Raw genomic sequence first — 15,951 nt, forward strand, 5'->3', positions numbered from 1 at the left:
GCCCAACCTCTGACTTTATCCCAGCTGTGACAGGCTCCATGTTGCTCAGAGAAATTGGTTTGTGGGGCAACAATCATGTCAAAGGGTATGTCTGGAAGTAGTCAGGGTGTGGCATTGAGACTGAACTCAGCTTTTCACAATATGTGTTTAATTCATGATTTACCAGCTCTGCATGGGAGGACCAAGGAGAGCTGTCTCCCTCTCTCTGCTGTCCGAATGTAGCCTAACGTAGCTCAGTGTTTCATCTCTGCCCAGAATCTGCATTTCCTTCTGTTCCTCATCGTGATCTCCCTCGTCCCTCTGTGTGTTCGTCTTTTTAGTGTTTCCCTACTTTCGCTGCTCATCCTGTGAATCCAGGATTAAAGCTATTTGTGTTTAGTTCTGCCTGAGAGTCCTGCATTTGGGTCCCACCCTAACTTGCTTCACGCAGCGTTTTATGACAATATATGAAAATTAGTAACAAAACAGAACTTTTTCATGATATTGAGATTTATTGAGATTATCTAGTGTATGTGAGTTCTGTTTGTACTCTTTGCATGATAACTGTGAGGTCTTTGTACTGCAGACTGAACCTGGGCCAGGAGACTAAGAATCAGGCCAAAAGCTTCTCAGCTGAAGGACGCAGAGAGGACACTTTTGTATAGGAATTTCTTTTATTTATGTATTAATCACATTATTTTATTGTATGATGCCTTGGTGCTACTGGATTTAAACATGTTTCACACTCATACTGTAAGACAAATGGTGGGGCTATAGTAAGGAAGTTGGGGGAAGCAGACAACTCCACAGGTAGAGTCTTTTGTCTCTTCGAGGACTCTGGGAGGTAGCAAGGGAGTGTAAACCTTAAGGTGTGAAACAGCTGTGTACTGCCTTTTGTTCCTGGAGAAGGTATTTAACTGAGAGCCATGTTAGGCTCGGGTGAGACTCTGCTGACCGTTTGCCCCGCGATCATGCAGGCTCTCCACCAAGCTTCGGTTTTCTGTTCTTTGTTTGTGATTAAAGAATGTTAGCTATCGCTCACCGCTCGTCAGCAGGCTTTATTTAATGGAAAACTTCCACAGCACTTTCCATCATAATAAATCAGGATCAAAGTTCACAGTCACATGACAGTTATTCAGAGCTCTGACTTGGATCACAAAGACCTCAAGATGATCTACCTGCCACATACCAAACCAGAGTTGTTGTTACAGAGCACCAAGCAGGAAAATACATTATTTCAAGAAAAAACAGAAATGGTATTAAATGAAGACATTTTCCTCCTGGGAGACTGTACCATTGACTGAATCAAAGAAAAAAAAAGGACAGGACAAATTTTGTCTCTGATTTTTTGTTTTTGTGGTCTGACCCAGATCAGAGAGGAAAATAAAGTGTGATAATCCACATCAATGTACATCGATCACATCTGCACAAATAATCCAGAGCTCTGCTCCAAAACAAGCCCGGTCAATCAGTCAGTGATCACAAGCTCATCACTGCCACTGTACGAACAAGATTCCTCAGAGGCAGGAACACACAAACAGATCCCCGATGTGAATGCTTCCTGTTCACTCATCATCACAGTCTTGGGCTACGTTCACACTGCAGGTCTTAATGCTCAATTCCGATTTTTTGATCAAATCCGATTTTTTTGTCTGCTTGTTCACACTACAGATAAAATGCGACAGCAAACGCGCTCTAGTGTGCACCCTCAAAGCGGCCCGCATGCGCAAAAGAAGATGTCACACACAACGCGCTCTGTTTAGACCCAGACCAAACAGTATTGTTTGACTGATGGCCCTTAATATAAAGACTTCGGACTTTACGTTTCCCAATTTTTGCTTTAAGTTATTTTGTTATTTACATAATAATGTAAATAACCTAATAATTATCCTTATTGCTGTTTTAGAGAGGAGCGGCGCTTCAAAGGATAGTTGCAGATTTCTGTCAGAATCTGCAGATTATACAGTACACATAAAATGTTCAAGTTGTCTTCCCAACTGTTTCACTAACATCTACACGGGATGTCTTCTCGGGTGCTTCTCCGGCGCTGATAATTGGCGTCTGTCTTGTGTCAGTGACGTAAAAGACAGATTTAATGCGACATGACCATTCAAACAGCAGTCGCTTTCTAAAACATCGGATATATATTGGATACTGTATATACCACATACGAAAGTGACCCAGATTGGATTTGAAAATATCAGATTTGTGCCGTTCACACTGTCATACCATGATCGGATATGAGTTGCATGGGGTAAAAAAAAATCGGATTTGATGCACTTTCGCCTGCAGTGTGAACGTAGCCTTAGTGACATGACCAATCAGTGCTGAGAGATGAATCACACAATAACCTCAACAAGGATCAGATCCAAGACGCAGGAAATACAAGAGTACCTCAGACCCACGCTGAAGAGCTACAAATGGAGTTTTCTGTTTTGGTAAAATATTCATCAAGGCTTATTTTTATTGTTATTAGTATTATTATTATTGTTGCACGAAGAGAGGATGCCCCGTGTTTATGACCCCTGTCAAATGATTTATGACAGATGAAGTAACAAAAGTTTATGAATGTCATAAAATCACGAAATTCATAACTCTGTAATAATGAATAATCATATCCCCCAAAAATTATGATAATGAAAACATAGCAATGGAACAGCATGATGAATAAGATGTTTGAGATATAAATGAAAACTATGGAATAATAATTCAGAACGGGGTGCAGCTGTCATTTTAAAAAAAAAAAGAGGTCTTATGAAACTTTATTCTTATCCTTTCAAACTATGTCAAATTTCCATGTTATGCTTTTTTTTTTGTGTGTGTGTTATTTTCTATAGAAACTCTGTGTGTATAATCATGTATATTTGATACATAAAATATTTAATCTTGTATTTGTCTATTTTGTGGTTATTGAATATAAATTCGTCACGTCTTCCTGATAGACAGATGGCTGAAACAAAAGCCACCAACGTTTAAATAAGAAAACTCCAAGAGGAGACAAGCAGCACTGAGTCTGCATGCAAAACAAGAAAACCCAACAGCATTCATATTTGCTCTTTCACAGGTGGATTTCTAAAGCCAAGGTCAGTGCTGCTGTATACACTCTCAGATGGAAACACCGATGAATCTACAGATTCACAGATTTCATTAGACCATCTAAGTCTTTAGATTTTGTTGTTTTTTTGTTTTACATAAAAAATGTCAACATTTTATATTTTCCAGTGAAAGCATAGTGCAGGAACTCCAGCAACACTTAAGGGAAGATGAACAACTTTAATAATTGACCAATGCGTTTCAGCTTGTGGCCTTCATCAGGGTCATCACATTCGGCCACAAGCCGAAATGCGTTGGTCAGTTATTAAAGTTGTTCATCTTCCCCTAAGTGTTGCTGGAGTTCCTGCATTGTGAATTATTTCATCCTCTCCGTGCACCTTGGAACTAGGTGAAGTTGTGCCAGAAATTTTTGCAGTGAAAGCACAGTGACATGGGAAGATATTTTTCTTTAGTGATGTTACTGCAACAATCTCAAATACTTCTGAGATTTTATGGTCAAACTATTTGATTTTGTGGCCTTTCTCTGATGATGCAAATGTCAGGACCAAGAATCATTCAGGGTTAACAACACAGGAGAAAACAGTTGATGTAACTGTCCCTGAGACAGTTAAATAAAGGTGTTTGTTTTATATGTTTCTGTGATAAATTCATGTTTAATTTAGTTCATTTATTTGTTGGAAAGTGTTAAACATGTCTTAGATAAGATAATAAAAAGGATAACATTAATTAAAAACTTAAAATGAACTTAAAACTTAAAATACGTGATTACAAAATAAGCACTTTGTTAAAGCTGTAAAGTTTGTTTGAGGTAGAGTTTGTAATTGTCTCATGACCAGAGTTTAGCTGAGAGCACAACCATGGCATTGTAGGTCAGAACTAACATGGGTACAGAGCTACAGATGCAATGATATGCTGAAAGCGTTGCTGCTGAGTGTAGTTCACACCTTCTTACACATACTGATGTCGCAGAGTTTTGCTCAAATGGTCTGATCACATCATTACAAACGTGTGTGTTCAGTATTGAGTTGCTGTGTGTGAAAGGTGACAGCTGTGTTGGAGTTGTGTTCACATTTTTCCAGTGCAAGTGTGAAATGTATTTAGTGACTGAGTTTCAATTCAATTTTATTTATATAGCGCCAAATCACAACAACAGTCGCCTCAATGCGCTTTATATTGTACCGTAGATCGTACAATAATAGATACAGAGAAAAACCCAACAATCACATGACCCCCTATGAGCAAGCACTTTGGCGAGAGTGGGGAGGAAAAACTCCCTTTTAACAGGAAGAAACCTCCGGTAGAACCAGGCTCAAGGAGGGGCGGCCATCTGCTGCGACCAGTTGGGGTGAGAGAAGGAAGACAGGATAGAAGACATGCTGTGGAAGAGAGACAGAGATTAATAACAGGTATGATTCAATGCAGAGAGGTCTATTAACACATAGTGAGTAAGAAAGGTGACTGGAAAGGAAAAACCCAGTGCATCATGGGAATCCCCGGCAGCCTACGTCTATTGCAGCATAACTAAGGGAGGATTCAGGGTCACCTGGTCCAGCCCTAACTATATGCTTTAGCAAAAAGGAAAGTTTTAAGCCTAATCTTGAAAGTAGAGATAGTGTTTGTCTCCCAAATCCAAACTGGAAGCTGGTTCCACAGAAGAGGGGCCTGAAAACTGAAGGCTCTCCCTCCCATTCTAATTTTAAATACTCTCGGAACAACAAGTAAGTCTGCAGTGCGAGAGCAAAGTGCTCTAATAGGGTGATATGGTACTACAAGGTCATTAAGATAAGATGTGATCTGATTATTTAAGACCTTGTATGTGAGGAGCAGGATTTTGAATTCAATTCTGGATTTAACAGGAAGCCAATGAAGGGAAGCCAATACAGGAGAAATATGCTCTCTCTTTCTAGTCCTTGTCAGTACTCTTGCTGCAGCATTTTGGATTAGTTGAAGGCTTTTCAGCGAGTTTTTTGGACATCCTGATAATAATGAATTACACTAGTCCAGCCTGGAAGTAATAAATGCATGAACTAGTTTTTCAGCATCACACTGAGACAGGATATTTCTGATTTTACAGATGTTGCGCAAATGGAAGAAAGCAGTCTTACATGTTTGTATAATATGTGCATTGAAGGACATTGAACGGTTCAGAAATACTAATCCAGACCTCCGGCCCTTCACCGCTGAAGGCCTCCGTAAACACTCCAGCAACAACAAACGCCGCCGCTCGGCTAACCAATCCTTTCGCACGCTGTCTGTAACGTCACATCCCGTCAGCGCGCTGGGCTGGGTTAGTCCTCCATCTTGGCTAGCGTAGCGGCTAACGGTGAGGCTGCCGTAGAGGATGAGGAGACCCTGACTGAACCGAACCGGTACCGTGTCCCCGAGCCAGAAGCCACCACACGCCACCGGACAGGCTCCGCGTACGCGCACACCCGGTAGTGCCGGGCTGCTAGCAGCTAGCCGCCAGCAAAGAGGAACTGGTGCTCCGGTTCCGTTCGGGTCGATGCCGGTTACAGAAAGCCGGACAAGAAGCCGAGACGAGCCAAGCCGGGACAGATAACCCGCCCGGCGTGCAGCCAGGACCGGGGCCGGTGATGCTGCGTGGGAACCTGCTTAGGTAAACTCAGGCTGACGTCACGCAGGTGTTCCGGAGCGGAGCGGGGGCTTCATGACCGAAACTAACGACCCTGGCTCACTGTGACCCTGGAACATGTCCGCCAGGACCCCGCTGCCCACCGTGAACGAGCGGGACCCCGAGCACGTGAGTGCGCGTATGTTTTTCGTTTGGAAAAGTTAGACAACAACAAACAAACAGATCAGTGAGTTACTTAGTTTCTAGTTCAGTTTCTATTTAATAAAACTGTTTGTTTACTGATAAATGTAAATAACATACTCGTGACTGCAGAAATCTGACCGCTGACCTTTGACCACTGCTAATATTACCTATATATGGTTTGCATCACGGGGTTACCTGAAGCTCAGACTTCATCATTAAATAGGTGAACATCCTCCTGAGTGAGCAGCTCCAGTGTTTCTAATGCCAAGAGACATAATAAAAACATCCCAATAAAGCGCAGATGTAGGTGCTGCGATGCGATATGGCAACCTTGCTTCTGTCAGTCTGCCCCAGGGCAGCTGTGGCTACAACTGTGGTTTGCCTGCACCAGTGAGTGAATGTGAGAGTGAACGAATAGTGGAATTGTAAAGCGTTTTGGGTGCCTAGAAAAGCGCTATAGAAATGCAATCCATTGTTATTATTGTTATTATTATTATTATCATCATCATCATGATCACTGATGTCATGTCAGTGAGCATGACGTTATGTCACTGGGCGCTGCGATGTCATGTTAGTGAGCGTTGATGTTATATCAGTGAGTACTGTGATGTTCTTTATTCTTCATCATTTTGACCTATGGTTTTGGGATATGTCCACAATCCACTGCTACCAGGTGCTTGCTGGATAAAAGGGTTGGAACATGAACAGATACTTTGAGCTGGGACCATGCTCCATGCTGACTGTGTGTTTATTTCCCAGCATGCCTCGGTGGACGACGGGCGCAGCGAGGTGCCATCCCGCTCTGTCCGTTCCGCCCGCTGTAAAAACTCGTCGGCGTCTGGCACAGACGAGTCACCGCATGTGGGAAACTACCGGCTGCTGAAAACCATCGGGAAGGGAAACTTTGCCAAAGTGAAGCTGGCTCGACATATCCCAACAGGATGGGAGGTGAGATGAGTCCCGGGGACTGCTGGGAAATATCCCAGACCCCCTACAGAGCACTGATCACCTGTGTGTGTCTGACAGGTCGCCATCAAGATCATCGATAAGACCCAGCTGAACCCCAGCAGCCTGCAGAAGGTGAGCACTGTCACCTGACAGGAAGTAATGTGCTCACAAGTGTCGCAGCAGAAATTACACTGAAATGGTTCAAATTATTATTATTTAGAAAGAGTCAGGCTGAAGCAGAGAACGGTGTTTTTAGGTTTACCTGAGCAGGAAACATGAAAACACTCATCTGGAGCTGGTTTACTGACTCGCTGCTGAAGTTCAAGGAAAAACGTGTTTTTAATATGTGATTCTGCCATCAAATCTCAGCCTGTGCTTTGTGCAGACTACCAAACCTGTGGTCACAGATCATACATGCGTCCTTAGTCTGAGCTCACCGCTCAGAATTCACCCTAAAAAAATAAAGCTAGACTAACGTCTGACAGTAGCCCGACTCTGTGTTCTTAATGGCGCAGGGAGCTGACGTTCATCATAATTCACATCAAGATGATGACCTTTCACCTGGATGTTTTCAGGCTGGTCTGAAACAGTCAGGTGTTATAGGTGAGTTGACCTGATGTACCTTCAGTTGCAAGTGTCTGCGTGCTGCTGGGATGATTTTAATCAGGAATGGTTTTTACAGGAGCCGTGCTGAGGCATTGATGTGATTTTTAACGTTATAATTATTGATCATTGTTCCGTAATCACACAGCTCACTTTGAAAGAAATGGTTAGAGCGCTGCGTCATCTCTCACACGCAGCTGACCTCTGAAAGACAGGAACTTTGTTTCGTACCAAACTGTTCCCATCGTTCTTGATGACGTCTGTGATTCATCCTGGCGTTCCTGACGCTGTCTGTTTCCTGTCTGTGTCTCAGCTCTACAGGGAGGTCCGAATAATGAAGATCTTAAATCACCCGAATATCGGTGAGTACCTCCTCACGTCATCACTGTGACCGACCAGAGTTGCTCAGATGCCATATTTGTAATTTTCCTGGGGTTAAACAGGTGAGGGGCAGAACCTCGTCACACGGCTGTTTCATATCACCTCGCTGCTTCTATCAGGTGGTTCATGACTTTGTTTTTCTTTGCTGCGATCAGTTTGGTTTCTGTTTCTGCTCTAAGAGCCTCAGTACAAGGGAAGTTCTCTGCACTGAGCCTGAGTTCAGTGCAGAGAACTCCCCTTGTACTTCATGGAAGTACAGCCTAATGGCTTCACGCAGGGTTCAGATAATGTAAGAGAGCGAGCTGAGCTCTCTTACATTATCTGAACCCTGTCTGTCTGTGTGTGTATACACATGTACGTGTTTGCAGTGAAGCTGTTCGAGGTGATTGAGACGGAGAAGACTCTGTACCTAGTGATGGAGTACGCCAGCGGAGGTTAGTTCTTCATATATTTTAAACCAATCAGAGGCTGGGACAGGTGTGACCTTTGAACCCTGTGTGTGTGTGTGTGTGTGTGTGTGTGTGTGTGTGTGTGTGTGTGTGTGTGTGTGTGTGTGTGTGTGTGTGTGTGTGTGTGTGTGTGTGTGTGTGCGCGTGTGTGTGCGCGCAGGTGAAGTATTCGACTACCTCGTAGCTCATGGTAGGATGAAGGAGAAGGAGGCCAGAGCTAAATTTAGACAGGTAACATGTACACATGCACACACTGCCGTTACCATGGTAACACATTGGCAGTACTATCCATCGCATAATACCCAAGTGTTTCAGGTCCGTGTGTGTCTCCACAGATTGTGTCTGCAGTCCAGTACTGCCATCAGAAGCACATCGTTCACCGAGACCTCAAGGTAACGCCCCGGGCGGTTATTCTGAAGCCCCACCTAAACTTTATATGAGAGGTCTGCAGGTGTGGAATCACCTTCACATCTGAAATTTAACGTTTTCAGGTGTTTTCGATTTCCTCTTCTGAAGTTATCAAACTGTATGTAAAAATGGAAGCAGCTCCCTAAAAGCTGCATTCTCTCTGATGTCTAGCATCGGGGGTGATTCTTCTGGTTGTGGAAAAGTGAGAAATTGAGCGTCCTGCTTGGTGATCCGTTTCCTGTCAGGTCCTGTTAAAGACGGATAAGAGCAGGAAGGAGGGAGGGTTCAGAGCGGGGCTAACATCGGACGCCCCTACAGTCATCGCATAAATTTAAAAACAGCAGGAGGATGAAAACGCTCGAGGCGTCAGACTAACTGCAGTATTTTTATTTTCTCTCTGGTTTTATTTTTCGTTTATTAGTGTAGGAATAGGTTAGCACTTAGCATTAGCTGCTCACCTATTTCCATGTTTTGATATACAGGCTACAGTCATGTACAGTGAGCCAACCACTCTGACTCTCCATGTTAGCTCCTACAACTGTATTACTACAGAGTGTAGTTACACACACACAAACACACACAGGCTGACTTTGAAGCATTGAGGTTTTCCTCTGTTTTAGAGAGCTGAATCCAGCTTATGTCTGCATTGTGCTTACTGTCACAATGCAGACTTCACTCCAGCTATAAACAGGCTTCCATGTGTTCCTAACAAATGGTCTCTGCTACTCTGCAGGCGGAGAACCTCCTCTTGGACGCCGACATGAACATAAAGATCGCAGACTTTGGATTCAGCAACGAGTTCACCGTTGGAGGAAAACTGGACACCTTCTGTGGGTCTCCTCCATATGCTGCACCTGAGCTCTTCCAGGTACGCACAAAGGTGTCTGTGGTGTGTGTGGTTTTCTGTGAAGCTGCAGAGTATAGAGTGTGTGTGTATTTGTGACGTATGCTTGTGCGTGTTTGTTTCAGGGTAAGAAGTATGACGGTCCAGAGGTGGATGTGTGGAGTCTCGGGGTGATCCTTTACACGCTGGTCAGTGGCTCTCTGCCGTTTGACGGGCAGAACCTGAAGGTGAGGAGCAGGGAGGTCTGAGGATGTCCTGCAGCATCAGGACATGACAGTGATTGGTGTGTGTGCAGGAGCTGAGGGAGCGCGTGCTGCGAGGGAAATATCGAATCCCCTTCTACATGTCGACGGACTGTGAGAACCTGCTGAAACGCTTCCTGGTGCTGAACCCGGGCAAGAGAGGAACACTGGAGGTGAACCACTACATCAGCAATATAATCAATACATCATCTGTACATAATCAATACATCATATATGCATAATTCAGTTCAATTCAGAGTGAAGGATAAACAGATGAAAACAAAAACATGAACTAAAAACCTATCGACTTGGACGAGGGTGCAGGAAGTAGGGCTGTGCGATATGACCAAAATCTCATATCCCGATATAAGAATTCTATCGTCCCAATAACGATATAAATCACAAAAATGTAACGTTTTCTGTAAATTCTGTGAATCTCGGGCAGCTCAATTTGCGTGAAGTGTTTCCAGCTGCGTGTCATGTAGCTGGAGTCGAGTGTTTTAACCGATGCATGAAACGATACATTTTTAGACACAAGTTGTAACGGCCACCGTTTTCTTTGTGAGTATTTATTACACGGCGTGCTGCGGGGAAAAGCCTGTTCTAACGTTTGAGTCTAAGGTCTATTATTTAGCACCTGGCGGCTCTTTTTTACTTCTCATCCGTAAATAATCTGCTCTTTCACGTGATTCAGTTTATTTTGAAAAGTCTCAACAGGATCTTGAGCTTTATTGTGAAAGGTTTATGTGGAACATAAACAAGCGGACACGCGATGGTGTTACCGTCGTTGTTGCTAACCATAACGCATAAAAACAGGCGCTTGTCCGTCCGTAGTGTGGTTATATTAAATATAAGAGAAATAGCGAACTTTAAGAAATTAATATAGCCAAAACAGTGACCATCAAAACGATGAAAAAATATTGCCGTAAACAATTTATTTTGCGACACCACGAAACAAACGATTGTGTAAAATGAAACGATAGACGTTTTTATATCGTCATCCGATATATATCGTTATATCGAACAGCCCTAGCAGGAAGTGCACAACGCTGACTCGTTTCAGGTTTTTACTTTAAGTCTCTGAAGCCACCTGTGCATCTTTCATGTTTCAGTTCAATTAAATTTTATTTATACAGCGCCAAATCACAACAACAGTCGCCTCAAGGTGCTTGTAGACCCTACAATAATACATACAGAGAAAACCCAACAATCATATGACCCACAATGTGCAAGCACTTTGGTAACAGTGAGAAGGAAAACCCCCTTTTAACAGGAAGAAACCTCCGACAGAACCAGGCTCAGGGAGGGATGGGTGGAGGAAGACAGGACAAAGACATGCTGTGGAAAAGAGCCAGAGATTAATAACAAGTATGATTCCGTGCAGGGAATCAGCATATAGTTAGGGGTCCACCCCTAACTATATGCTTTAGCAAAAAGGAAAGTTTGAAACCTAATTTTAAAAGTAGAGATAGTGTCTGTGTCCTGAATCCCAACAGAAAGCTGGTTCCACTGAATAAGGGCCTGAAAACTGAAGGCTCTGCCTTCCATTCTACTTTTAAATACTCTAAGAGTAAGTGTGAGAGCAAAGTGCTCTAATGGGGTGACATGGTACTACAAGGTCATTAAGATAAGATGGGGCTTGATTATTCAAGACCTATGTGAGGAGCAGGATTTTAAATTCTGGATTTAACAGGGAGCCAATGAAGGGAAGCCATTATAGGAGAAATATGCTCTCTCTTTCTAGTCCCTGTCAGTACTCTTGCTGCAGCATTTTAAATCAACTGGAGGCTTTTCAAGGAGTCTTTAGGATATCCTGATAGTCTATACATCTCTGTCCTCTGTCATGTGCTGCTTAATGTTGAAGAATCTGTCTTGAGGTGCGACTCGGTATAGATAGAACGGCACCTTCCTGTGGTTCGTGTGCTTGTCAGAAACCTGATTACCTAATTATGCATTGGTGTCATGAGCTGCTGGTTACTGTGGCAGCTTGGTCTGTTTTCATGTTTCCACTCAGTTTGAACTGAACAACGCGCACAGCTGACTGAACTTTAGCTGATTACAGGAATCAGCTAATCGTGTGTGTGTGTGTGTGTGTGTGTGTGTGTGTGTGTGTGTGTGTGTGTGTGTGTGTGTGTGTGTGTGTTTCCCATTCTTACATATGATGAATGGTGTGTGTGTGATCACGGTTCCGTGAGCCTCCTTGAATGCTGGTTTGACACAGTTTGATCTTTAGCATCAGAAACATGATATCTGTAAAAATATTGGCTCCTTTGTTGCCATGAAATGTTTACTCTGTTGGTCCTGTGACATTAGCACAGAGTGAGATGACATCATTACACCACAGCTCAGGTCCCTCACACAGGACAACAATTACTGGGTCCTAGTCAATATAGCCATGATAAATAATCAGTACAGCAGTGATAGTGAGGGTACTAATTATGTAATTATCTGTTTATAATGACTAACCCTCACCGGGTAACACGTTACCTGAACGTTACGTTGTTTCTTTTATCAGCAAATCATGAAGGATCGGTGGATCAACAGCAGCTCTGATGAAGACGAGATGAAACCCTTCATCGAACCAGAGCTGAACATCAGAGACGAGCAGAGGATCGGTACACACACAGACACAGACGCACACACATAGACGCAGACAGACACACACTGACTGTCAGTATTGATCTGTCAGACCTGATGGTGGGGATGGGCTACTCCAGAGATGCAATCACTGATTCGCTCTCCAAGATGAAGTACGATGACATTACGGCCACCTACCTGCTGCTGGGACGCAAGACTGTGGAGGTAAGTGGTTACAGTGTTGACAGCAGGTAACGTTGGCAGGTGTAACAGGTGTAGCTGTGTCTGTGTTTCAGGTGGAGGCCAGCGACTCCTCCCTGCTCAAACCGCGGCCGTCTAGCAGCAGCCAGTCTCCGGCGCACGTCGCTGCCCCACGTAGCTCCTCCTCCAAACAAAGGCGATACAGCGACCAAGGTAAACGCCCACTCCTACACTGGGACCTGGCTCCAACCCATGGCACACTAACACCTCCTTCTTCCTCTCCTCCTCAGTGTGTTCTGTCATGGCTCCTCCCACCAGGAGTCAGGCCACCACGTCAGCAGAGTGTGAGGTGAAGCTGGAGGGCAGAAGTCAGAACACGAAGTCCAGTCCTGTGGAAACAGGAAGTCCTCTGCTGGGGAGCGCCAACAACCCCAATGTGGCCGATATCCCAGAGAGGAAGAAGAGCTTAGCTACACCCCCTGTAAGTGACACTGCAGCTTGCAGATGAGCTTTTGTTGTGCTTTTCAAAGCTCATTTCCACCTACTGCGTCTCAGTTATTGGTTGATTATTGTCTATGGTCTTCACACTTTTCATTGGCTGTGTGTCACAGGGCGGGTCCTCCAGCATGACGAGAAGGAACACGTACGTGTGCAGCTCTGCAGAACGCCATGCTGCGGTCCATAACGGCAGAGACGGCAGGTACAGTCGCCAGGTGAGTCATGCCTGCTGATCCATACGCTTTGTATCTAACTTTTGCCATCCTCCACGCAGCGCAGTGACCACGCCCCCCCAGCGATCAGGGGGTGGAGCTTCCACTCACAGCGTCAGCAGCGGAACAACTCCTCCCGACAGGCTTCATTTCCCTCGGGGGACAGCAAGTCGCAGCACATTTCACGGTGGTCAGCTCCGAGAGAGACGCACTGCCACCTACAATGGCCCCCCTGCTTCCCCCACCTTGTCACATGACGCTGCACCACTTGCCCAATCACGGGCCAGAGGCTCCACCAACCTCTTCTCCAAGCTCACCTCCAAATTCACACGCAGGTATGTAACAGCGAGGCATCATGGGAGGTTTACCGGGCAGCTGACAGGGGGCGCTGTAACGACCAGCACCAGACCCTCCAGTGTTTTCTTCTTCTGCTACAACCAACTCTGCTTTCTTCCTCCCTTGCTTCCTTCTGCCTTTCCTTCTTCCTTTCCTGCTGCATCCATGTCACCCTTTTGCTCTTGCTTCCTGTGTCCTTGCTGTCAGAGGGATCTCAGAGCTTGAGAGGAATGGCAGAGCTGAGGGCTCCAGGTGAGTCAGATGATGTCATCATCTCTTTATTGTGATTGGTTTGGAGTGTTGACGGTAAACACAGAGACTTTCCAATCAGAGAGCAGCATGTTTGTCAGCTGATACTCTTCTGTCCATCTGCAGCCGTAACATGTCGTCGGAGCAGAAAGAGGAGCCTGCGTCCCCCGCTGCTCCTCTGCTGAAGGATGCCAAGCCTCGCTCGCTGAGGTTCACGTGGAGCATGAAGACCACATCCTCTATGGAGCCACTAGACATGATGCGCGAGATCAGGAAAGTCCTTGATGCCAACAACTGCGACTACGAGCAGCCCGAGCACTTTCTGTTGCTCTGTGTCCATGGAGATGGCCACGCCGACAGTCTTGTCCAATGGGAGATGGAGGTGTGCAAGCTGCCCCGCCTCTCACTCAACGGTGTCCGCTTCAAACGGATTTCAGGAACGTCCATCGCCTTCAAGAACGTTGCTTCCAAGATCGCCAACGAGCTCAAACTGTAGCCGCGCAGGTACGTGCGACCTCATTGGCTACTCAGGGCTTGCAAAATCGCTAGCCCGACGTCCCGGGGCTAGCAATTTTTCCAGTCGGGCTACCAAAATCTATCTCTTCCCTGCCCGTCGGGCTATTGTAGGAAGGAAAAATATATGTCAATGCTTTTGCATTCTTTCGGAAATGTAGCTGGGTAATTATGTCATTGGCATCGATGAGCCACTGTCAATATGTGACATATTGAAATCGCGTTTGAATTTGCGCTTGTTTTTTGCTTTCACTTTGCAATCTCGCGAACTGTGTATAGAGAGCGACAGTACTGATTGGTGAGTGATGATAATTTGCGCACTATGCAAACAACGCGCGTTTCAACTTCTTATCTGGTGCGCATCTTTTATTTTGACAGTGAATGCGCACATGCGGACCACTTATGTGCACCCGTGTAAATAACATAATGTTCTGCCGGGTGTGTTGTTGGTTTTCTCTCGATTTCTGAGTCGACAAGTGCCTTTGTTACTGGGACCAGTCATTTTAAGAAAGGCCCCCATTAGAACCCATGAGAAATGCAAGAAATGCATTGCTCAGTCTGCAATATCTTTCCCAGAACAAACACCAATTGCAAATAACATACTAAAAATAAACCTGAAAAATCTGTTTAGAACAGCGTACTAAGAGGGAACTACCACTGGCAAAATTTAGCAGTCTTTGCAAACTTCAAAAAGCAAATGGCCTAGATCTTGGTTCCACTTGTCTCTTACCCGTGACTTCAGTGGAAATTTCAAATTCAGGATCTGACACAGACGGATTCATGTCCTACACAGTTCTTACAAGTTCATAGAAATTTCTGTTCAATTAGAACCAAGTATTTGAGTTGATGATTGTAATTTTTATACAATGTTGTAATTTGTTTTTCAACAATTTTTTGATTAATGTTTTGTTTCCTTTACAATATTATACTTTAATGTATAATATTGTAAGGGAAACAAAACATCAATCAAAAAATTGCTCTCTTTTTTATTCGGGCTACTTAAATTTATTTTGGGCTACCAAAAACTGAAGAGTCCCTGCCTGAAGGGCTACCAGGGATTTTGAAATTTTGAGAGCCCTGCTACTGATTACTGGATGCTGATGTCACAGGTTGCTCTGATGATGATGACCTCTTTCTATGCACAGGGTTTCCTGACATCCTGTCAACAGCAGGGTCAGCAGTTTGTCACTGCTCCGGATCAACAGACTTGACAGCTGCAAAGCATCCTGGGAAGACATAGGAACTGTACTGCTGTTTTATTTTTGAAAGAGCCTAGCCTGACCCCTGGAGCCTGGCAGAGAGGGCGGGGCTTGTGGACAGTTCAGTGTTTGTGAATGTAGATATTTTCATTAGTTTTGTACGTGTGAGCGGTCAGCTGGTTCACCTGTGTCTCATTAAACACCTTGAACGCAGCTCAACTTCCTGTGTGGCGTCTCTGTGGAGCTAGAGGAACCTAGAGGGGCCACACCCCTGTCTCACTGTAAGCTGAGATCACATGACAGGCCTGTGTCTCGATTTAAAGGAGCCTTTGTTTCCTGCTGGTTTCCAAAATAAAAGCTGCTGAAAACCCTAAGAGTAAGTCCAGTCCTGTGGAAACAGGAAACCCTGGGAGTGTTTCAAACGGGTGTTGGCGCTGATGGAGGCTGGTGGGCGGGTCAGGATTCATAGCCAGTTCATGGTC

General features: G+C 44.7%; 1 protein-coding gene across 7 annotated transcripts; it reads left to right on the plus strand.

Moving 5' to 3' along the window:
• Positions 1–5,302: 5,302 nt before the first annotated feature.
• On the plus strand, positions 5,303–15,682 carry LOC113037475 (MAP/microtubule affinity-regulating kinase 3-like). Of its 7 annotated transcripts, XM_026194591.1 has the most exons (20): positions 5,328–5,794; positions 6,569–6,757; positions 6,836–6,889; positions 7,674–7,722; positions 7,804–7,860; positions 8,110–8,175; positions 8,351–8,421; positions 8,526–8,582; positions 9,332–9,466; positions 9,568–9,669; positions 9,738–9,857; positions 12,200–12,299; positions 12,374–12,486; positions 12,558–12,675; positions 12,753–12,943; positions 13,074–13,162; positions 13,235–13,507; positions 13,716–13,760; positions 13,884–14,261; positions 15,416–15,682. In XM_026194591.1, exons 1-19 carry the CDS (start codon positions 5,744–5,746, stop codon positions 14,251–14,253), a joined length of 2,250 nt encoding a protein of 749 aa, XP_026050376.1. In that variant the 5' UTR covers positions 5,328–5,743; the 3' UTR covers positions 14,254–14,261; positions 15,416–15,682. The 7 variants fall into 7 exon arrangements, with proteins under 7 accessions (XP_026050382.1, XP_026050381.1, XP_026050380.1 ...); XM_026194592.1 differs by lacking the exon at positions 13,716–13,760; XM_026194594.1 differs by lacking the exon at positions 7,804–7,860 and having other exon boundaries at positions 5,330–5,794.
• Positions 15,683–15,951: the final 269 nt, after the last annotated feature.

Source organism: Astatotilapia calliptera, chromosome 15, assembly GCF_900246225.1.
Source record: "Astatotilapia calliptera chromosome 15, fAstCal1.2, whole genome shotgun sequence".
Classification (NCBI taxonomy): Eukaryota; Metazoa; Chordata; class Actinopteri; order Cichliformes; family Cichlidae; genus Astatotilapia; species Astatotilapia calliptera.

What these genes read in the sequence shown, in the direction of transcription:
- LOC113037475 (XM_026194591.1), top strand. Translation starts at nt 5,744, where the DNA reads ATGTCCGCCAGGACCCCGCTGCCCACCGTGAACGAGCGGGACCCCGAG. An exon ending in ATATCCCAACAGGATGGGAG is followed by an intron (nt 6,758 to 6,835) that starts GTGAGATGAGTC and finishes TGTGTCTGACAG; the next exon opens with GTCGCCATCAAGATCATCGA. An exon ending in CTGCACCTGAGCTCTTCCAG is followed by an intron (nt 9,467 to 9,567) that starts GTACGCACAAAG and finishes TGTTTGTTTCAG; the next exon opens with GGTAAGAAGTATGACGGTCC.